Source organism: Xiphias gladius, chromosome 22 (genome assembly GCF_016859285.1).
Source record: "Xiphias gladius isolate SHS-SW01 ecotype Sanya breed wild chromosome 22, ASM1685928v1, whole genome shotgun sequence".
Taxonomy (NCBI): domain Eukaryota; kingdom Metazoa; phylum Chordata; class Actinopteri; order Istiophoriformes; family Xiphiidae; genus Xiphias; species Xiphias gladius.
This window is the reverse complement of record NC_053421.1, coordinates 30,256,339-30,279,729: the sequence shown is the minus strand read 5'-3', so window position 1 is coordinate 30,279,729 and position 23,391 is coordinate 30,256,339. Positions and strand designations below refer to the sequence as shown.

Sequence of the window (23,391 nt, the reverse complement as noted above, 5' to 3'; positions counted from 1 at the left end):
TACTTTCATTCCTGGAGGACTTCCCCGAACCTGCCGGGGCTAAACCTCTGAAAGACTTTTTCAGATTTCCCACAATGTCACCGCTTCCAAAACTTTTCTGAAATGTCGCCGTCACCTTAAAAAAAGTTCAGACTTTTGAAAATGGTGAAAATGTCATTACTTTCTAGAAAAGTCCTTTCTCTCAAGAAATGTCTACACGTAACAGTTATGCTCTCAGTTTTGAAAAATGTATATTATTTTCTGCAGGTGTCATTACTTCATTGCTACTTTCCAAAAATGTCTCATTTCCCAGAAATGTCCTCACATGTCAAAAGTGTCCTGACTTTGTAAGACTTGTTATTTTCTAAAAGATGTTACTGTACAAAAATGTTACTCTCTTTTCAAAAATGTCTTTCCTTCCTGAAAGTGTCATTAATGTTGACACTTTCTAAAAATGTCCACACTCGACAAAAAAGTCTTTTCAGAAATGTCGTTACTTGACAAAGATCTCATTAGCATGCAAAAATGTCCTCATTTTCTAAATATTTATTACTCTATGAAAACGTCTTTACGTTTCATTACGTTCTAAAAATGTTTGCGCTCCATAAAACTATCCACACAAAATGTCCTTATTTTCTAAAAAAGACGCAGATTCAATACGAGCTAAACCTGAGGCAAAGATTCACCTGTCGAGATCAGAAAACATGGAAGAAATGTCGTCCCCGCAGAGACATTCAGTCTAAACGTGTCCGTGCATCTGTCAAAACAAAGAAGACGAACAGCCAGACTCCTCTGACCTTTATCCCACTTCTCATTTATACTGACAACACATGGTGATGGAAATGTCTCGTAGTTGAACTTCCTGTTTAGCTATGAGACATACCTCTATAGAGAGAGCCAAACCTCCATTTGTGGAAGTCCAGTTGCGTGAGACGCATTCAGACGCTCTACTGAAGTAAATGTCGTGACAACAGCGTAAAAATATTCTGCTACAAGTCAAAGTCCTGAAGCATCTAAAGTAAAAGTGCAGATTATGCAGAATGGCCAGCGTCAGTGTTAAAGCGTCCCATTCTTATTACTGACGTCTGAGCGTTCCGGTACGTAATGTTGGATTTGGCAGCTTTTAAACTACGCCGTGTACTGTTGGGGAGTTTCACGTGTCACAGTTGCAAGATGATCAGACCGTTTGTATAAAACAATGTTCAGAGTTCGAATTTTCAAAGTAACTCCGGTAGAATAACTTGCTGAATGCACCATTCAGATGATTTCTCCTCAACACACTGACCGTGTTTACGAGGAGAGTTTTGTTTCTTCTTGTTTACCGTCATCAGCTGTTTGGTGTCCCTCCAGCTAAAAGGGTTCACCCCCCCACTCTGAACTACAAGTATCAACAGACGGTACGGTGATGCATTTTGATGACCTGATGACACGTGTTCACACCTGGGCGGTTATTTCGCTCGGGTGCTTTCAGCCCGTTATGGCTGACGTTAAATGCTGCGGCGGTTTCACCGCGGTTTTGAAGTTCTTCTTTGTCGGCAGCTCAGTGACAAAGGGTTTTGGTGAGTGGTTTGTATTGTGTCTAATAACGATACCATGTACCTGACATGTACCTGCTGTAAATTCGGCGTGTTGTTGGTTTTATTTGTTCTGCAATCGCGCATCAGCCCCCGGCGACACACGCTGAGATCGGGACGGAAAGTTGAAAAAGGAAAACAAAGATTTAAAGTCGTCAAACTGATTTATTCAGAGTAAAAAAATAAACATCTGCTTTAATTTACAAAATATATACATCTGTAACTTTCTTTACCTAATACAAAACAACCAATCGCAACATTGACTGAGTAACAGCAAATATCAAAAAACTACACGACAAAGTGCCAAAACACGCTGAGTCACTGACAGAAAACTGCTGGGTCATCGCCGCCTCGGTCTTGAACCGACGGGCCGGATAACGAGTCCCGTCAGTGGAGCGGGACAGGACATCCTGCTCTGCCCGTTCATCTGAGAGCCTTCTGCACCTCCCGAGGACGTCCTCAGAACACCGGAACAACCTGAGGAGGGTCAACGGTGTCCTGATCCACCTGAAGACGACCAGATAGAAGACCATCAAACAAAACTGGAGGGTGGACGACACTAGACTGTCTCATCTCTTACTTCATTTCATCTGCTCATGTTATTTAATTTTACCTTGTGTTATCTGATTTTATCCGATTTCAATCTCATCTCAACTAATCTCATTTTATTGTTTATATTATTAGTCTTACTGCATCTGATCCTGTTTCATTTTATTTAATCTTATCTTTAACCATCTTATTTTGTCTCACTTTATTTCACTTCATACTTTTATCTCACTTTATTCCATGTCATCTGATATAATCTCACTTTATCCTCATATCTTGTGGTGTTATCTCATTTTATCATTTCATCTAACCCTCATTTTGTTGAACCTTCTTCTCATTTATCTCATCGCACCTCCTATCGTAGCATCTTCTCTCATTTCATTTGATCTCCGTTAATGTCATCTTACCTCGTTTCATCTCCAGCTCTACTGCGGACGGACAGATGATCCTGACTCAGGACAACCCCAGACTATCTCATTTTATTTAAACTCGTCTATTTTGTATCTGTTTTCATGCGGACAGAATCGAAGAAGACACTAAACCGATCAGATCCTCTCACCTCGCTGTAAGCGGGTGGAGGGGGGTAGTACAGTTCAGGTGCTCTCATGAAGAGGCCCCCCTCCTCCTCCTCCTCGTCCTCCCCGCCATCGTAGTTGTGGAGCAGCGGGGTGCGAGGGCCGTCCGCTCTCAGGTCTCTGTGGATGTTACTGTAGCTGGGCGGGGCTGAGGGGAAGGAGGACCAGCTGCTCAGGGACCCGGCCTGGCTGCCGAGGGACCTGGCCTGGCTGCTCATGCTGCTGGTCCTGCTGCCGACGCCGCTGAAGGGGATTGTACCGATGACCAGTGGCAGCTCCAGGGTCAGTTTCTCACTGCCAGGGATGTGCAGGTAGAGCTGTGGGGGGAGGGGTGAATGTTAATGTCTAATCTCATTTGAACATCTTTCATTTTATCTCATCTCAACTTATCTTTTCTCATCTAGTTTGAGTTCATATAACAATTCTATTTCATTTGTTTTATTACCTCTGCCAAGGAGGTAACATAACCGGCGGTGGATGGGACATGGGCCGGCGGGTCCGGTTTTCCTTAACATTGCGGGATCGGGCATTTCTCGACATTTCTGTCAATATTTGGCCTCGGTGGAGGTACGTGCTCTTAGTGCCAGTCTCGTTTCAATTTATTTCATTTTTCCCCATTTGAGATCATATAATCTCATATCATCTTATGTAGTCTCACTGAGTTTATATAACTTTATCTGGTCAAGTTTTATCTTGTACTGTCATCAGCCGATACACAAGGTTAAGTTCTCTTCTCTCAACCTTCCTCATCTCAATGTGTCTTTAACAGCTTTTCTTATATGATCACATCTTATTTTCTCATAATTCATATTATATCATCTGATTTTATCTCATCAGTTTGGACTTAATTTGCTTTATCTAATCTTATCTCAGCTAATTTCATCTCTCTCTTTTGGATCTGAAGAGAAGAGGTTAACGTCTGGAAAATCTCAATCAGCTTTCTGCATCTAGACCCGAGCCAGGACCTAAGTCTGGACCCGAGTCAGTCCAGGTCCGAGCTATAGCGAGCCTAATTAGGTGTGATCGGGTCCTGTTGTGTTTCTGCAGATCTCGTGTCAACGGGTTAAATACCCGAGAAGCCATAGGTGGGCCCTAAGGATCCTCGGTTTTCCGTCGGTCCATTTAGACCTCGGGTATCGGTCTGTCCTGACAGGGCTGCCATGTCATCGGGCGGGACTCACCATGAGAGCGTAATCCACCTGGATGATGTCACAGCCTAGCAGCGACGGCTTCAGTTTGGGGACCCTGATGGTCTTCCCCTGCCACATGTCGCACATCCCAGAGATAATGTGGTTACCTCGAACCGCCGACAGTTTCTGACGCAACACCTGAACGGAACAACACACAGAAATTAGATCAGACCTCTTCTGACGACCCCGGAGAAGTGTTGTTTTCCGAGGGCGGAGGCGCGTCACCTTGCTGCGTCCATCGGCGAGGTACGAGTGTTTGGCGATAATGGCGGCCTTTGGCACTACGATGCGTGAACACGTGTTCTCGAACTTGGCGTTGATGCTGATGTCTTCTCCCTCACAGAATCCCTTCCTGTCGATCCGAGCACTGATGGACACCTGACCATCAGGTATGAACATGCAGGTGACCTTCTTCTGTTTGGAGGCGGAAGCCGGAGCCTGGAGGAGGACAGATTCACCTGGTGAGAGGTCTGTGAGGTTTCACTTTTCTTTTATCCCAGGCAGCCGCGGAGGTCACTGGGTGTCTGTGAAAATCAACTTACAGAGATTGTAGATCGATTCTCGTCCGATTTACGTCTTTTTTGGTCTTTTTAAAGCCCCTGCGGTCGTCCCCAACACGTCGTCACTTTACATAGATCTCAACCGTTTGGTCAAACACCCCGACCTCGTCGCATAACCTTCCACTCGCCGATGAAGAGCCCAAAATGGTTAGAAAGGGGCAGGACGCGGGCCCTTGAGATCATTTTGTCAAAACGGTCAAGATCGTCGCCGATTATTTTTCCGTCAATCAACGAACCCGTTAATCGACTGATCCTTTCGGTAGCTCCGGATGCTAATATCTACGGTGGCGCGAGAACATCGTCGAACTCTCTAAGTTATTAAGTTGAGATCCTCAAAGACCATTTTACAAACCCCGTTGCTTCACCGCGGAGCTGCCAGGAACAAATAAAGTGGTTTCGAGTCTCTGTACGTCTCCGGATTCTAAGAAATCAAAGCCAAACTGACGAGCTGCCCGAAGGAAGCAAACCTAAAAGCTGAGGACGACTCAAAAGAACCGCAGGATCTTCCTTCGGTTACTGACTCACTGTTCGGGCGTCAAAGTCTTTGAGTTAGGTCTTTTCATACCAGCAGGTCGGGCCGGTTGACGTCCAGCGGCTCCTCCACCTCAAACTCCCTGTCACACTGCAAAGCACGCTGGGAAGCCCTGTCCAGCACCGCCCGGGCGTAATACCGGACATAACCGAACTTTCCCTTATAGGACGACACCAGACGCCTGAGGACAGACCAGAGGAAACAGGACAGACGGTCAGCTCCTGCGATCGAACACACAGCAGCTGTCAGATCCACTCTCATCAACGGCAGACTCTCACCCCGGGGCCGGCAGCTCGAAGCCGAACTGGAAGCTGTAGGCTTTACCGGGCCGCACCAGGAAGCAGCCGTCCGAGTCTGAGGACAAAACACAGAGGGTAGAGACGGTTCACGAGCAAGGCGGCAGCACCGAGGCTGAGGTTCACCTCCGCGCGTGCGGTACGCGACCGGTGTCCGGTTTCGGAGCGAGACGCTCGGTTCTAGTTCAACGTCAGACCCAACCCGTTGAAACATCCCGTCATTAACGTCCCCTTTTCCACTTCCCTGTAAACACGCAGCCACAGCAGAACCCCGGCGACCGTGCGACCACGGGCTTCAGATGGGCTCCGGGTTTTTCCATTTTCCGTGACTACTTTAAAAACCAGAACCAAGACCCAGACCCCTCGGATGATCCCGTTCACTGATTTTATTCTACATGGTTACAGATATCGGTTTGTGTCAAGAAATTTCTCCTTTTTGTGGCAAGTTCTTGAAAGAGGTCGGTTTGAAGCAGGTTAAAGTGGCAAAGGTGACTCGAGCTCATCAGGTCATCTTTGCCACTTTAACCGTCAAACATGTTGCAACCAAAAACCCACCTGAACCACGATGTTCACCTGGACACGTCACCGGGTGAACTATGGGCAGGACCCGCGTTTCGCTGTTTATCGAACCGGTTTCTATCAGAGCTACAGGTGTGACTCCACGTGCGTCAAAACTTCGCGTAGCATACGACAGGTCTCGGGTCCAAACACGGGAGCACGCGTCGTCCGTTATTTAACAGGCCGTGAACGAGCGCGTCTCCGGTGTCTCGGACTGAAGCGGACTCCGCCGTTACCTCTAGCGAGCTGCTCCTCCAGCCGCAGCTCCTCCTCGTACTTCAGGTACTCCACCTCCTGGCTGCGGCTCTTGCGGTTCTTCCCGCCGCGGTGATCCACGCGGGCGCAGCCGGCGGCGGTGACCCTGAGGCCGGTCACTCTGCAGGGCTGAGCCGCCTCCAGCTGCACCGAGCCGGACAGTTTGTCCCCGCTGCTGTAGAAGGACCTGCCGGGGTCCGAGAAGACCAGCCGGAAGTCTATCATCTTGTTGGCCGAAGACAGGACCATGACGGACCGACACGCTGACAGCGACGGCGAGGACTCAAATGTGAAAGTAAAAAAAGTAAAATGGAGCAAAAGTAAATGACAATGAAGGAAAATAATAGAAGGTTGATTAAAGCGTTCGAGCGTGTCACGTAGTGAAAAATGATAAAACTCGAGTGAAGAAGAAAGAAAATCAAATAAAGAGAAACCGTCGCTCTCAGTGATTCTGAGCCGGTTGACGGTGCGCGGTCAGCTTTATACCGCAGGAGGGGGCAGGGATGTCCCGGTGTCCCGTTACCGTCTTACTGGCCACCACGTACTCCGAGTGTGGACACGCAGCCCCCGTCGGCGAATGGAGCTCTCCGATTGGACAGCCCGGGCTGTTTGGTCGGATGTGACCAATCAGAGCTCAGACAGGACGCGTGGACACTTCGTGGGGGGGGGGGGGCGGGGCCTGTGGCTGGCGGGCCATAGATGACAGCGTTTGAACGGTAGAGTCATGAGAGACAGAATAGAAACGGATCTACTGTCACAATACGGCATCAGCCGGACGCCGTTGAAGTCCGTCACAGGAGAAGAACTCTACCAGGCCCGGGACTAGGACTAGGACTAGGACTAGAACCAGAGTCGGACCCCGAGCGGTCCAGCACGGCCCGTGATTTAAATCCACAGTATGAATCTCCCTGTGGTTCTACTTGTCTCTGTGGTCCAACAGACGCCGGGGCCCCGTGATCCCCTGGGGCCCCAAAATGTAGCGCACCGTTCAGGTAGCCGCTAGGTGTTACTCATCGCGTCAGCCTGGCTAGCGCCTAAACCACCGTGCAGTCCCAACTCCATCTGCCATTACCAGGTGTCCCGGAGCTTTCAAAACGCCGCTGCAGCGCCCGTCCCAAACCCGCTGGATACCAGCAGTTGAATTCTATTCATTCCAACGTCACTGCCGTGTGATGGCATGGATGACAGCAGTAGACCCTCTTTGTCAGATACCTGATCAGACGATACCGGAGTACACCTGGATGACGCTCATGCAGCAGATCAGGCCTGCAGTAAATCCTCCTTCCTGAGGATTCTAATGTTCCGATTTGATTGAATCTGTGGAAGAGGATGTCGAGTTATTGCGACGGTCGTTTTCGAGGCTGTCGTTTGTGCTGCCGCCGAACCGCGCTGGGTTACGCCGAGAGGTGTTCCTAATATTTCGTCCGTCCCACTTATATGAATTGAGGTTGACAAAACACTCGGAGCACGGTTTTACCGAGGTGTACCTAATAAACTGGCGAGCGGGTGCAGATTAACTTAATCTCCGTGGTCGTAGTTACGCTTTCCCTGAACTGGAGAATCAGTATTTTTACGGAAGAACTTCAAACTTAAAATGGGTTTGACGTAGATTCATTTCATCGCTGGGGTCACGTGAAGAGTTAAGAAAATCACTGGCAGATGTATTTTTGCGTCAGTAAGGAAAATATTCGAAGCGATTTGACGTCAGTTGAAGCCGTTTTCTCACTCATACGTGGCCGGTAAAGGAAAGAGAAAATACACAGCGGCTGAATAACGGCGTTAGATGAGGCGCGGTGCAACGGTACGTTACCATAACAGCAGCTTGCTCCTCGCCGTTGCTGCGTCTTAAACAAATCGCTTTCGCTCCAAGCGGCCGGGATCGCAGTCGTTCTGCCGCGGTGAGCCGTTTCCGATCTGCGGAACCTTCACGGTCGACATCGCGCGTCCGTGGATCCTCAGCGATATGACACGGTCTTCATCATCGATGGAGTTTCAGCACTTTCAGGGCTTCCATTGTGTTGCCTTAGAGTGAAGCACTAGAGTCCATTCTTTACTGAGGAAATAGTAGTTGAAAGCTCTGGAACAAACTAGTAAGTGGACCTTGATTTTTTTTTCTCCTCACACTATTTCCAGGGTCTGATACACAGACTTAACAAACTCGTGTTGTTTATTTCGAAAACTGAGTTTTAAATTCAGGCGGAGTGTCCGGCTGAATTTGGGGGAAACGTTTGCAAAATAATGTCGAATATTTCATATCGAATATTTTAATGATGCGACGTAAACCTGGAGTAAATGGTTTGAATATTTCACTCGTCAGAAACATCAGAGTCAACAACGTGATTCACGGAACTTTGTAAAAAGTGAAAATCCAATCCTTAAATGTCTTACATTGGTCTTTGGGAAACTCCCAGAGACCCTGGACCCATCTGCGGGACCCCAGCAGGTCCCAGGACCTCGGTCTGAGACCTAGCTGTGGGAGCAGACCGCCCCCTGCCGGACAGAACAGGAACACAGAGAAAAGATACTCAGGCTGTTACTGAGACCTAAAATCAGATGCTATTAGCAACAACAACTTCAGCCCGTGAGTTCAGATTATTTCAGCCGTGTCCAAACGACACAGTTGGCGTTTAGGATTTTGTGGAACCCAGTTTAGCCGTTTGGGTCAATCTGTCCCAAACTGTCCCCTTTTACGTACAAACACTTTCTCCAAAACCTTCTGGGAAAAACCTGCTCTGACACCTGATCAACAGGTAACAGCAGGGCTCTACTTCTTCTTTCTCCTAAATGTGATGATTTTAGCCATGTAAAGAACAATTTACATTTCACAGTTTAAGCCGAACATGGTCATGTTTTCTTAAGGCTGATACCGTTTCTTTTTGAACCTGCCCGAAGTCCTGAAAGATGATTTATTTTTTAGTCTTGTGTGCACAACATAAAAAACCTCATGTTTCAGGACTTTAGAGACTGTGAATTGAAATATATTTATGGTATGAGTAATAATAATGCTAGAGAGGGAGAATAATAATAATAGAGAAATACATAAGCAAAAAAATATTCAACAACAATTTATTGATTTCAGTGATTTCCTCACCAGAGTTTTATTCCTGGCAAAGCTGAGAAAGCTTTTAGAAAACAGCCTCTAGGACAAACTGACTCTTTGAAATAAACACTAACATTTACGATAAATTATGGCTCAACAGTTAAATGAGTTGATGCAGTTCTTTCCAGAAAAATTCCCGACTGATCGATGGGGTCTGGCGGGTTCTGGGAGGTCGTGGCCGTGTTATGAAATCCCGGGTTGTGCGCTTCACACTCTGATCACCCTCTTTATTTGCCTTTTCTGGCGTTCGCAGCATCTCTTCAGTGTTTGCCGATGAAGAACAGAATAACAGCACGGACAAACACTAAGATATTAAAAATATGAGAAACATTTAGTACAATGATGGAGGCTTTTATTACAGGTACATGTAAGTGCAACGGGTAAAACCCTTGTTCAATGTGCTGATATTCAAATGTGTTCGGCTGCAGTTCGTCCCGCTCTGACCGAGGTGAATGAGAAAAAACTAAACGCAGAGGCGAGGATTAAACCAGACCCCGGGATTTTAAGGGAAAATGCCTCCAGTCGACACTGATGTGCACCTGCAGTATTTACAGTATCCATGCTCTGTTTGTACTTACAGTCACTTTAACCTAAGTTGTACAGGAGGGAGTCTGGAGTCTGAAGCTGCCGGAGAACCGGACGTTTAACTTACCCCCCTCCCCCAGTTCAAAGACAGACTCGACAAGTAAACCCAGAGTCGGTGTGTTTTCTGTGCAGGCAGGCAGGTCAAAGGTCAGCAGGCTGAGAGGCCCCTGTTGACCTTTGACCTTTCGGATCCATCCACTCCATCGACCTCAGAGTCTGTTACCGTCATCGGTTCAACTTCTCGTCAAACCTGCAGGACGATCAGAGATTTAACAGGATTGAGCAAGCGGGACACTAAAGGAAAGTCAAGTGCATTTAAAAGAGGTGAAGGAAAAGCAGCTCAACAGATGTGAAGATCAGTGAGACGGGCAGCAGAGAGAGAGAGACAGGTGCAATAGGGTCCGTCAGGGATTTAACGCAATATCAGTTTACCCAGAGCTCCGAACTGAAGTGGAGCGGAAAACATGCGAGGCAGTGCAACCCGTCAGTAGAACAGCGACAGTAGAACTACGGTAGAGTTCTGGGTCTTACTGGCGTATGGTGTCCGGGATCTGCAGTCTGTCTGTGGGGATGAGATGAGAAAGCTGCTGAAGACTCTGAACAAACCGAATCTTCCTGCTGAACTTCTCACTGTGGGCAGAGGTCAGAGGTCATTGGTGAACAACAGAAACCCAGGGAGCTAATGGAGAAAAGTGAAGTGGGCTCACTACTAGCTGTGTGTCCCACAAAGCGCTAACTCATTAGCTTCCTCTTTACATTGAGCCGCTAACGTGTCCGTGCCTCATGTTAACCGGTGGTTACTGGATGCACAACAGATGAATGCTGACTAGTCACTGAGGTGTTAGCAGTGTTTCTTATGTGATGAGCGGCTGGTCACATTTTCAAAGTGGTTGTTAATGTGCTGCTCCCAGGTAACTGCTCAGGTATTACAAGCTGCTCTGGTCCATGGTGGACAGGTGCTTGGTGGTTGCTAAATGGTAGTCAGGTGGCCACTACGTGTGTTTTTAACACGGTTAGCTGGATGTGGCTAGGGGTCTCTTCGGGGGCTTCTCCAGGTGTTTGCTAAGCAGTCACCATCTCTTTGACTGCAGTTGCTGGGGCTTCAGTAGGTGGTTGTCATGGCAGTAAAGAGTGTTGCCATGGCATCACAGGGTGGTTGTGAGGTGGCTGGTATGATGTTCAGTGTGTTTGGTCGGTGGTCACTTGGGTGTTTGCGGTGAGTACGAAGTGGTCGCCAAGTCTTTCTGCTCAGTTTTAGGGCTTCGGTAGGCGGTCGTGATGTTGCTCCAGAAAGATGCCTTGGCGTTACAGGGTGGTTGTTAGGTGGTTGCTGTGGTGTTTGGGGTGTCTGGCTAGATGTCCTGTCCGTCATCGTCTCTGTGTGGACCCCTCGGAGTCTGTTATCGTGTATTCTGTCCACCGACCAGAGGAACCGACGTCGGCTGTGATAAAATCCTCCTCCATGTTTTAAAGTGTGTGTGCAGTCAGTTTAACCCTGGGCTAGATTAGGTCCACCTGTCGATTGACTGAAGCACGGTTACCTGCAGCCTAACCGTTGGAATGTACTGTTGCTATGGTTACCCTGATAAACAGGTAGATGGGTGTGTGTTGCAGACCTGATGAAGGGTTTGACCACAGTGATGAGAACCTTGATGTACCAGGCAGGATGGACCACCAGAAGCCCCTTCAGGTCCTTCTTCAGCCTGGAGACAAAAAAAACACAAATTACGCCTCTTGTCGTCATGGAAACAAGCTTATTTTCTTCTACGCATTTCTTTAAAATGACAAAAAAATGTGTAATATCTTCCGCAGTTTCTGGACATTTAAAGAAACAACACGAACGTCAGACTCAGGAAACAAAGTGTGTGTGTGTGTGTGTGTGTGTGTGTGATAGCTCCACCCCACAGCGCCGTCCCGGTGAGCGAAACCATCGTACCTTCTGTCAATGGAGGTGTAGCACTGATGGAGCCATTTGATGGATGGCAGTTTGTTTCTGGGAGCCATGGCACACAGGTAGACCAGCAGGTAGTTCTCCGAGACCATCAGGTCCAACGTCCCCACAATGTACCTGCAGGTACACAAACACATGTACAACACACGCTGTGCTACACCTGCGTCCAGGAGTTCATCAGTTTAACACCCGGTTTATAATGAAGGTCTTAAATCCAAACTGACTCTTCAGCTCCTTCCAGTGCAGATACTTAGCACTTCCGCTTGACACTTTGCTCCATTCAGAGCGGACGCTTCATTTTTACACACAAACTGGTCTCAGTGCTCACACTCGTGAATAATCCTCATTGTCTAGTTTTTTCCGTCTCCATCTGCTCCTTCAGTAAAGTTCATTTTTAGTTTCGTTTACCAGACACTGCTGATTTACAAAACAGTAATTTTCAGGAAAAACATACAAAGAAAGTTAAAACATTAAAAACACTTTTATAATCGATCAAATAACATACTGATGTGGAAAATTTTCTCAGTCAGACGTCACATTGAACAAATCCACTTTTCTTCTTCCAGACTGACAAACCAGTATCAACAGTAAAACACTAGATCTCAGCTGGGAACATACAAATCATCTACAACATAATTCTCATTTTTTTTCATCGTCCTAAATGTTCAGGGTTTCTCATCAGCCCGCAGTCTATTCAGAGAAAGAGCAACATCGTGTTTGTAGATTCCGTCTCTGCGATCAAACACAACCAAACTCACCTGAACAGGTTGTCCATGACGTACTCGTAGTTTTCCACCGTGTTCTCCGGCAGGTAACAGGAAGTGAACAGGATGATGGCGTTCATCCCGTCTCCATAGTAACCTGACAACCAATCAGACACACACAGAGGAGTCACAGTTTGACGTTTGATGTACCACCGTACCACGCAGGTAACAGGTGTGTTACAGGTGTGTTACAGGTGTGTTACAGGTGTGTTACAGTCACACCTGTTTACAGATAACTGTCCAGAGCAGCTGCCTGAGCTGTGAAAGTGTAACAGGAAAAGTTAAGCAGAAAAGACAGAAACGACATATCTGGTCAAAACTGAGTCTGGTTTGTCCAGAGGAGCTGTCATCCTCTGTTTCTTCCATTTTTGTCTTCCTACTACTCCTTCACGCTTGTAGGTAGAAACTTGGTCCCAAAGCTAAAAGTTAATCATGTTCAGGAGATACCTGCTATGAATTCTGGTGCTGATTTATGTTACGGTGGATTTTATGGTTTTTTTAATGGATTTTTTTTAATGGATTTCTATGGGGAATGATCGAAACATGACGACACATGATGGATATCTCAACCCCTGTAATGGCTAGAAGAAGCTTCCCCATACCTCAATGCTTCACAATGTTTTGCTAGACACACTTTGGACTCCCTATCGTACATCCTCCATCTTTTGGACCTAGTTTCTCCAAACGTGGTCCATACCATGTCTGTTCGACCCCAAACACTGTCCACGTTTGATCTGAGATATCAGGTGTCGTTTTTAGAGGGCTGGCTAACAACCTTTTGTGGGTGTGGTCAAATCAATTCAACCTGCTATAACTCTTGAATGCTTCATCCAATTTCAACCAAATTCGGCTCAAACTTCAAACTCTCTTCTCTCACTTTACTGCTCCTGTAGTTACTGCTTTCTGCCAGCAGGGTGGGCAGTATGTGTGACTGCCCCTCCTGACCTCACTGTCAGTTTCAGGTGAGTAATATATTTGACCTCTGACCTCCGTGAGACAGGACCTGCAGGTACGGCTCCAGGACGCTCATGTTGACATGGTATTCTTGTCCGGAGATGCAGAACCTCCTCCAGCGGCGCCCCCTGCTGTCCACCTGGTCCAGCCCCATCAGACCCTCTGACTGCTCCACCGGACTGCTGGCCACGCCCACAGCGCGCCCCCTCCCCACCCGGGGGAGGTCATCTGTCAAAGAGAGTTTAGAGTTCAAAGGTAATCAGTGGCCATCTGTTCAGAAGTAAATATTTCTGGTGGTGTTCCTCAGGGTCCCGTTTTATTAACATGACATTTCGGTCAAGATGCTTTGCAGACGCCACACAGCTCTACATCTCTGCCCGTCCCCCAACTCATAACCCGCATTTCAGAGGTCAGTGATTGAATGGATCAAAAATTTCTTCAGTCCTGGTTGACTTGGTGACGCCTGTGGTTACCACGATAACAGCAGGTGTGGTTTAACACTACGGTAAGCAGTGTTATAGCAGCTACTTTGTTCAGCTGGTGTACCTGTCCCAGTGCAGCCAAACAAACCTAGGTTGTTTTAATAACTACAGCTTCCATCTGATTTCATGCTTCAGTCAGCAGTTTTCAGGAAACACTGGAGGGAGGTGGAGCTGTGCAGCCTGTCGCCTGCAGCTCGTCATCCGACAGCTCACTGTGCTCCCGAGTCTTCAACAGATTACTGAATGGGCAGACCAAAACCGGCCCAGGGGCCAGAGGGTCAGGAGGCTTTTGAGCCATATAGCCAGATTGAAGTGTTAACATCCCTTGCTGGAAGGTCACTGAAATAGCCTCAAAACGACCACAAAGACACAAAAACTGACCTCAAAGAAACAAAAACTGACCTCAAAGATACAAAAAAAAAAAAAAACAACCACAAAGGGACAAAAAAACAAAAAAACAAAATGAACTACAGTGAAGTCCTTTAGAGCAGGTCAGATCAGCTGTAGTTAAAGGTCAGCTGACTGGTGTCTCACCATCCCATTCCAGCTCGTGGGTGCTGTCCGGCAGCGTTCCCGTCTCACTGTCTGATGGAGTCTCCAGAGCCTCCAGGTTGATGTCCAGTGACGGTGTGTCGTCTGGCGTCGCTGACAGGGCAGCGGCAGAGAAGCCGTCGGTGCTCAGGTCGTGAGAGTCTCTGTGGCTCAGAGTCAGGCTGAGAGTCGGGGCTGCCAGGCGCTTCTTAGTCCCGCCCCTAACCATACCCGATAGAGCGAGGCTGGTGGGCGGGGCTAAAGAGAGGAGGGCGGGACATTAGACGCTACTGGAATATACAATATAAATATTTAATATTGAAAATATTAATTTGACCTTGTGAATCCTGTGGATTTTATAATACTGACACAAAAACAAACCTTTATTTTCTGAACGTATTCATGTGAATTCTATTTTAGATTAATGAGTCGTGTCAAATGCTGTGTGGGACGATGACTTCTCTTTTCAGAAATTAAGTTATTTTTTAAATTTTAAATCATTTTGGTTTTATATCTGTACATGCAAACGGTCACAAAGAAACCCCGGTGTAACTCTGGTTACTCTTAACATTAACTGTCTAATTGATACTGAATTAAAGCTGCTCTCACGTTGAGGGCAAGGAAAAACAGTTTCTTCCGTGTAACTTGGTCAACTTCAATGTCCTCTTAAACTGTGGGACAACTGAACACTGACAACACATAAGACACTTCACCGTCTTTCTATCAATCCACAAATCTAAATAATTACCAACACTACAGGCAAAGTAAACATTATGTAGGGCCCATGTAAAATAAGGAATAAAATATGAAATGCGTAATCTATATGTGGTTAGAATTAATGAAAGCTACTATGAATCTACAAAATAAATCTTCACAAAAACAAATGTGATCTCACGCCAGAATACAGCAGCTCAGGACTGAGAGGAGACTGTGAAACTACATGACAAAAACACAATGATCGTCTACAATGAAAACCTCTTTTTAAATATTTATATAATACTTTTTCTTTTCGTTTTTCTTGTTTATACGTTATGATATGATACAGATTTATTTATGCATTACCGACATAAAAAAACCCCGGGGATAACATAGAAGTGAAAAGACTTATTTCCAACATGGTCCCCGAGATGTTAACAGATATAAACATAAAATTAAACAATAAAACATCACCACGGATTAAATAAGAAAACACCCACATTAAAACACCAAACTGCAACAAGGACTTTGGTGTTTGATGAAGTAAAAATGTAACATTTGATGGTTTGTCTGAGTTTGTATGAACCAAATAAAGATGTAGAAATAAAACAAGACCAGTTCAGAACCTAGCATATGGCTGGACCGCCCTTTATCTGTTTGCAACTCTCTCCTAGTCTCTTTAGTCACGTATTTACGTGTTTTTTTGTTTCTGTTGTCAGACGACGGAACAAGTATGAAACAGTGACTGAAACGTGGCCCATTAAGACGACATGTGAACCAGCAGTCACTTCCAAGACGTTTCCAAGCTGCTGCTCTGCTGCTAAAATCCTGGTTTTACAACATCGACGTCGTCTGACAGAATCACCAGACACATGAGTTAAAGACGACGGCTGAGCTGAGATGTCAGGTATATTTAAAATGATCAGTACTGAGAGGAAGATAGAAGCTCTTTCACGTCTGTGTCAGCTGCCGTCTGGTCAGTTGAATGAGAAACATACAGAGGTGTGTCTGAAAAGTCGGTAAATCTAGCGACAAAATAAATTGGCAACACTTCCTGTAAACACCCCCGATGACGTGATAAACTGTTTTTGCCCAATTCATTTTGAAAGAGCAACGACCAATGGGGAAACTCCAACACTCTGTCGGTCAGTGAGTCAGTCAGTCACTGACATTCATGTTTATAGAGCTGCCCCCACTGTTGCAGTCCAGCCCAAAAATGAGTTTCAGGGTTACCTGTTTGCTGCTCTCACCTCTTGACGGGCTCTCTGCCTCCTCTGGATTCCCACAATCCTCGGGGAGAGGCCTGGATCGCAGTGAATAGAAACATGAAATAATGAAGTTAAAAACAAAGTCTACCAGTAAGGTACATTCATATTTCATACCAATAAAAATATTTTTATCCAGGCATTTTGGACAATACATTTATTAATAATGTTACTGCAACATAATGCACAGTAACATCCATATTTACTGCAGCATCTCTGAACAAAAATACTAGAGATTTTCTTTTATTGCCACATGAGACTAAAACCAATTAAAATCAGTGAGGTGCTCTGGTGATTCAGCTGCTGTAAGTTTTACAAACCACCAGATGTCGCTGTGTTTGCTTCATTGAAAGCCAGAAACTTTGAATCTTTTTTCAGCAAAAACAGAAAGAAAACCCCAAAGTCTCATCAGGCTTCATCCACCATCAGTGGCTGTAACACAGTGAACAGAAACCTCCAGTTTGCTGCTGGAAACCGGTTTCACCGAGCGACTGTTTGAAGCTTCCAGCTGCAGAAACTGAGCGAAGAATAAGAAACAGAGTCTGTTGGGTTGAATCTGAGCTGCAGTTTGACTCTGAAAACACACAGGTGATGATTTGATTTAAACTATAACTGTCAGTCTGATCTTCATCCACACTGAGACGGAAAACGCTTTCCAGAGAGGATCAGACTGAAAAATCTAAAAATGCTGGAGTGAACAGAGATTCGACTTTACCGATCCACAGGGGGGCAGAGAAACACCTGCCTTGTGATTTATTGATTGATATATCTGTTTTATTTTATCGCGGAAACGTAACCTCAATATTCAGGTCAATAAAGATGATTATTATTATCATTGAATATAAACCAGCTGTCATTCTTTTCCGTCATATCTTGTTTAAGCCAATAACACAAATTCAGCTGTTGTCCTTTTCTCATTGACAAATCTGTGTCTGTTGTCACGAAAACTGCGATCAACGACAAGAGCTGGACTGTTTGATAAGAAGATCAGATATTCGGCGGAGACGGAACAGATCCGAGGATCTGCTAAAAGAAAGAGGAGGAAACAACTGAATGAAAGCAAAACGAAGAAAAAGATTTCAGTATTTTTCTGTTTCAAGACAGAAAACTCAGAGAACAACCTGACGTGCTGCAAAACATATTTTCAGATTTATCCACATTATCACTGCAGAAAAACCGTTGTACGTGCGAACATGTCATCAGCCAGCTGCTGCTTTATGGATAAAACCAGAGGTTCAGTGTGTCTGTGCGTTCTCACTGAGGCGGCAGGTGAACTAACAGGTCGGAGGTCAAACATCACTGCACAGACCTGGGGAAGCCGTCGTCCTGCCACTCCTCCCTCAGCTCCATGTCCTGGATGTTGGGGGGGTCCGACGTCTCTATAGGAGCCCTGCAGGGAAAAAAGAGGGACCATTACAATCAACAGCAACAACTGACGACAAAACTAATCTGAGCTTTTTTTTTAAAGAACTTTAATCCAAATTGGAACAGAGAAAAAAAAATGGTTTTCAGTATTTCTGGGCACAATAACATGAGTGATTCTAATCCAATGCACCTCTTGTCAAATTCAGTGAATATCGCCTCACAGTCCTCTAGCTGTCCGTGTGTGCAGAAAAAACAAAAACCAAAAGAACCAGACTTCCTACACAAGCCTGGTTCTGTAAATGGGAAACAAACAGAGGCTTGGACCGAGTCTTCCGGCCAATCAGCACCTGAGGGCGATCATGCTCGTGCACGGGAGGGGCAGTGGGCGCGAGAGAGACGCTAATTCTGGCGCGTGCTAACGTGAAACGTGACAGAGAAGGAGAGATTGTCAGTTAACAGCCTAAGAGGAGAAGGTGTGAGGAACAGAAGTTGAGAAAGGAGTGGTATGATCAGGCGGGAGGGAAGACCCGCGTTAACGCCGGTGAGGTTTTCCAACGGTCGGACTGGGAAAGAAACGCTGCGCTGGATTCCCGCATGACAGGCGCACAGAGAGGGCCGGTAAAGAGCGGCCTGCCGGGATTTTTCCCGGGTCCCAATGTTGTCATTGCCTTGGCGATGTGCGTCCATGATTTGGGGGGGCGGAGCTTCTGAAGGAGCGCTGAAGGGAGTATTTGTTTGGCTGAGTTCAGGTATCAAGTCTTTCTCCAGAATCACGGACTCCTCCTTTCAGGACTTATCTGTATATTAAACTAAATACGGCTCTGAATCACGCTACATCTTATTTATACATAATGTCAGAGATCTTTAGTTGTACAATATTTTTCTCTAGAAGTGGAAAAAAAGGGTCAGTTTTCCATAAAAAGGCTCAACACAACCCTAAATGATTCTGCTGCCCAGATAATGAGAATGATTCATTGTGAGGAGTTTAAGTTTCTTTAGATGTTGTTTCAGAAGTGTGGAGAACAAGTAAAATGGAGTAATTAATCGGTATTTACTTTGATTTCTCTGATGTGTCATGTATGTAATTTATAAATGATATTATAGACACAACAGTTCTCAAATTTTTTTTTTTTTATATTTTTGGACTCTGTAATGTCGTGAAAAAGAGCATGTGATGTATCCGGATCTGGTTTGCGTTAGTTCACGGTATCTTATAAGCTCATGTCAGACCGACGTGGCTGTTTGAGAGACTATGACCGAGGTTTACTTCATCATCATCATCATCATAATGTAATCAGTCAGGTGTTAGTGTCAGGACAGTACGGTGAGTTCAGGGACAGTCAGGACTCGTGCAGCTCTGAAATCCCGAATGTTTAAGGTTTTAAATGACAGTCTGACTTTTTTAGTTTCAACAGTTTTTTCCCCTTCACATGAAAACTGACAGCAAAACAAACAAACATCAACCGAATTTCCAACTCCAGCCACTTACTGACGGGCTTTTTGATTGGTCGAACAGACTTCAGACAGTGAGAGAGATTTGGTTGACAGACAGGTGGAGGTGTGTCGTGTTAAAACTATAAATATTTGCTTATTGTCCTCAGACACTCTGAAAAACCAGAAAGACCAAAGAACCAAATCAGGAGTTTGATCGGAACTGGTTCTGCTGAAACTGATGTCAGATCTGTGTTTTCTTCTTCCCTCTGTAGATTTGTCATAAACTTTAACACATGCGTGGATTAAGCCGTCAGGGGGCAAATATTGTCTGGTGAGCCGCTCCAGTCCTCCTTGCGGTATGTTCCACCCTGTATCTCCCTGTGTTGCACAAGGCTCCAGCTTCAGTGCCTCGCTTTGTTTACTGTCACTTTAATCAAACACTATTTTATTAGGAATAGGTACATTCAGACTGGATTTCTGTTGGTGATTTTAACTTTTACTGAGGATTTTAAAGTGGATCTCAGAGTTTGTCCCAGTAAAAGCTGCTGAATCAGCTGTGACCACCTCCCGTTTTCAGTGTTGCCGTGGATGTTCAGACAACTGTCACTGAATCACTGTGATACTGAAGGAAACTTAAAAACATGAAGATTCTGAATGAAGCTCTGCAGCCTCTTTTTCCTCTGGTTCCTAAGTGGATTTCTGAAGCTTTATTCTGGAGAGACATCAGAGATAATGACGTCCTCGGGAAGTGGAAGTCTCACTGAAACATATCAACGTGTTTCATGTCTGTGTCCAGGTCTGACTCAGGAATCTGAGAAGGAGGACCAGTTTTGACTGATTCACCTCAGTGTCTTTGCCCCCCCTTCAGCTCTGCGGCGCCCTCTTGGGGAGGTTTTTGTCTTTGTCTTTGTCTTGCTGAATGTCCATGTCTGTTACAGACCAGATCCTGTCATTTCACCAGGGTTAAAATGTCGTCCTGAACCATGTGTTAAATTACCGATGAGCACAGGGAAGATTTGATCCCCGCCCCACAGGTGATGCTCATCATGTCTGAACAGATCTGGGGCTGCTCGGTGTCCAGGTGTTGGGGAACTGTCCCTACCGATACTTTAACAATAACGTTAACACCCCGTAGTGTTACCGGTCAGATCTGAGCAGTGTTGCCACATCTGGGTGTTTCCTGTAAAAAGATGTCAAGAGCTTTGGATGGATAAATGCTGGCACTGTGCTCACTGACTGCACTGCAAAGGTTAAATAAAAAATTAATATATAAAAAATAAATAATTACATAAAAATGATCAACTAAATCATTGATAAAACCAGACACACACATGTACAGAGTCTTTGGTGGTCCACTATCAAAAAGGTATAATTGTGCAGGTGAGTTGATTAAAACAGACAAGTATTAACACTATATTATAACTAACACCATCACACCCCCCTTCATGTATGGACCAGGAGTTCAGATATTATCATATGGCTCATTATGACATGGACATGGACAGAATAGGATATCCAACTGATTCGTTTGTATCCTCCAGATTGGTCATCTGACAAAAACGTTCCTACAAAAGTTAAAACCAGACCTACACCCTTCACGTGGGCAGAATGGAGACTACAATCTGGACACAGGGACCCTCTCAGAATAATGCAAAAACCACATTAGTTGAAAAGTTCGCAAACCCTCCGGAGAGAAAACAGTGGAGCTGTAAGTTGGAACAAACGCTGAATCAACAGACTGAACTTTTGTTCTGTCAACACAACCAAAACAGACCTGCACAAACACAGATTACTCCAACTGTGAGGACACTGTATTCATTTACATTCATTCTCTCGAGGTCAATCTGAGCTCAACATGTTAGTAATCATGAACTTTAACTTTAAAGACAAAATTTAACCATAAATAAACATTTAAGCTTGTGAGGACCGGTGAGCCCTCAAAATGAGACCGTGGGAACATGTGTCCCCACAACATCATGAATACCAGACACATATAAATATGCGCATACGCACGCGCAGACAAATATTCCTGTGTTTGCTCTCTGAAACCAGACTCCATGTACTTTTCTTTCATTTTAAGGTTATTTCTGGTCAGACATGCAGTCAGGTGGCTCTCACCTGTCACGTGTTGGCAGGCAACTCAGTTTGGCATCCAGTCGAGCCAGTGAGGAGCTCGAAGTTCCAATAAAATCTGAATCCGATCAGACGGAACGAACCTGCCTGACTGCTCTGATTCTGACTGTTCAAAGAGACACACCTGAGCAGGTGAGGGGGTGGGGCTCTATTGTTCCTCCGTTTCTTGTTACTGAAGCAGAACTGAGACGCTTTATCTGACACACCCACTCAGGTGTAAGCTCAGGTCACAGGTAAAGGAGATCAGATGTGGAACAGAAAGTGGGACGTCCTCCTCAGGTGGTGGTGGTGGTGGTGGGGTCATGTTTCCAATGTGCTGCCTTCATGGTCCAGCTGGGAAAAAACAGAACTGAAACATCCAGCGGATAGAAACACTCAGCGTGCTTCGGTGTTATCCCTAAGGGTCTTACGGGTGTCCTTATTTGTCCAGTTGATGGTTCTGTGGCAGATTCCAGGGCTCTAGAGAGGGATTCAGGTTTCCTGAGAAATTCAAAGGTGTTTTTTAAAGTGCTTAAGGAGGTTCCAGATATCTTTGGGGAGTGCCTGAAGAGATTCCAGAAGTGCTTGAAAAAACTCCAGGAAGGTTTCAGGATGGTTAAGGTATTTTTCAGGTGATTCCAGATAAAATTGAGAAGTTTCCAACAGTTCTTTGAGAGGTAAAGAGTTCTTGAGGAATTTCCAGGGTTCTTGATGGGGTTTCCAAGTGCTTGAAGAGGTTAAATTAGTGTTTGGGGCAATTCTAGTCTGGTGAGACGTTTCAGCAATTATTTTAGGTTGTTCTAGGACTTTTTGAAGAAGTTCCAGACATGTTTAATGAGGCTCAAGGAGTTCTTGAGTGAGGCTTGGGGTTTTGTAAGGAGATTCCAGGGTCCCTGAAAAGGTTCCAGAGTACTTGAAGTGCTTCCAGTGGTACTTAAGGAGGATCCAAGACTCTTGAGAGGAGTTCCAGGTTTTGATTAGATAGATTCAGAAGTACCTGAAGAGGTTCCACAATTCTTGAGAAAGGTCCAGGATGCTTGAGGGGGACTCAGGGGTTCTTGAGGCAGTTTAAGGAGTGCTTGACAAGGTTCCAGGATTTCTGATGAGGAGGTTCCTAGATTATTTCAGGTTGTTCCAGGGGGATTTAGCACATCTCCGGGTGTTTCCAGTTGTTGGGGGTGTGACTGCATGTGTTTTAAAGCAGTGTGAAGCCCTCGGTATCTGCAGAGGGAGCTGTGTGGAGTTTGATAAATGTAAGAAAGAAGTGAGCTCAACAGACCTCTTAGCTGCTCCTCACACATTAGCACCTACTAGCAAGACACACCCATAAGCCCAGGTGCATTGTGGGTAATGTAAGCACCAGGTTTTGACAAGAGAAGAAGAGTGAATGGCGAAAACATAAAATGTCTCTGGTTCTGCTGCGTCGATTTTCGTCCTTCTTGTTTTAAACTGTCCATGTTGACTGTTTTAAGACTCATTTTAGAGCCAGAGATGTCTGATGACCTCAGGTTCTGGGGAGAGAAAAAACTCTGAAATGTGATCTGGATCCATGAAGAGCTGCAGAACTGACGAATGAAACAGAAAGCAGAGACCAAGGCACTGATGTGGGTCTGAACCTGGACCTGGACCTGGACTGAACCAAGAAACAAAACATCACAGCAGACATGAAGTCAGCTGACATCACTTCCCACTAATAAAAAAAAATATTGAGATGACAGCGAATGCACAACAGCGACCCCTTCACAGACCGTCTGGAAGATGGAACGCTGACATCCAAAATACAACTTCAACCAAACTTCCTCTTACTGCTGCTGGTACAGGAAACACACAAACACACACACACACACACACACACACACACACACACACAAACACAGACAGAGTGTTTTAATTATATTTATTAACGTACCTTTCCTCCGCATTCCTCTCCGTGCGCCCACTCATGATGTCACAGTGATGTCACAGCGTGTTCTGACCAACATATATGACTTGCTGGACGCCGCTGTGTGTGTGTCGAAGTCACAGCTTCCTCTCTCTCTGAGGGAGTTCCCACTCTGACTCTATGGGATTGCACGCCCTCTCTTTCT

At 45.6% G+C, this 23,391-nt stretch overlaps 2 protein-coding genes and 1 long non-coding RNA gene across 4 annotated transcripts; 1 reads left to right on the top strand and 2 right to left on the bottom strand.

The window, feature by feature from the left end:
- Positions 1-1,757: 1,757 nt before the first annotated feature.
- LOC120783672 (thioredoxin-interacting protein-like) lies at positions 1,758-6,590 on the bottom strand. Of its 2 annotated transcripts, XM_040116797.1 has the most exons (7): positions 6,047-6,314; positions 5,235-5,310; positions 4,990-5,137; positions 4,090-4,302; positions 3,856-4,002; positions 2,659-2,991; positions 1,758-2,060 (listed from the first exon to the last, which is right to left on the bottom strand). In XM_040116797.1, exons 1-7 carry the CDS (start codon positions 6,312-6,314, stop codon positions 2,013-2,015), a joined length of 1,233 nt encoding a protein of 410 aa, XP_039972731.1. In that variant the 3' UTR covers positions 1,758-2,012. The 2 variants fall into 2 exon arrangements, with proteins under 2 accessions (XP_039972731.1, XP_039972730.1); XM_040116796.1 differs by having other exon boundaries at positions 1,758-2,991; positions 6,047-6,590.
- A 2,577-nt stretch (positions 6,591-9,167) lies between these two features.
- bnipl (BCL2 interacting protein like) lies at positions 9,168-23,391 on the bottom strand. Its single transcript, XM_040118659.1, has 10 exons — positions 23,214-23,391; positions 17,703-17,783; positions 16,379-16,431; positions 14,436-14,690; positions 13,453-13,647; positions 12,460-12,562; positions 11,687-11,818; positions 11,367-11,453; positions 10,282-10,380; positions 9,168-10,000 (listed from the first exon to the last, which is right to left on the bottom strand). The coding sequence occupies exons 1-10, from the start codon at positions 23,246-23,248 to the stop codon at positions 9,976-9,978; spliced, it is 1,065 nt and encodes a 354-aa protein (XP_039974593.1). The 5' UTR covers positions 23,249-23,391; the 3' UTR covers positions 9,168-9,975.
- On the top strand, positions 21,305-23,391 carry LOC120784678. Its single transcript, XR_005706474.1, has 3 exons — positions 21,305-21,457; positions 22,777-23,118; positions 23,259-23,391. It is a non-coding gene; the product is annotated as an uncharacterized LOC120784678 (long non-coding RNA).

Excerpts from the sequence above, each read along its gene's own strand:
- bnipl (XM_040118659.1), bottom strand. The coding sequence starts at position 23,248 with ATGAGTGGGCGCACGGAGAGGAATGCGGAGGAAAG. Across the intron at positions 17,784-23,213 it reads GAGAGGAATGCGGAGGAAAG|GGCTCCTATAGAGACGTCGG; the intron begins GTACGTTAATAA and ends TTTTCCCTGCAG. Across the intron at positions 11,454-11,686 it reads TACACCTCCATTGACAGAAG|GCTGAAGAAGGACCTGAAGG; the intron begins GTACGATGGTTT and ends TTTTGTCTCCAG.
- LOC120783672 (XM_040116796.1), bottom strand. The coding sequence starts at position 6,314 with ATGGTCCTGTCTTCGGCCAACAAGATGATAGACTTCCGGCTGGTCTTC. Across the intron at positions 5,138-5,234 it reads TTCGAGCTGCCGGCCCCGGG|GCGTCTGGTGTCGTCCTATA; the intron begins GTGAGAGTCTGC and ends GTCTGTCCTCAG. Across the intron at positions 4,303-4,989 it reads TCAACCGGCCCGACCTGCTG|GCTCCGGCTTCCGCCTCCAA; the intron begins GTATGAAAAGAC and ends GTCCTCCTCCAG.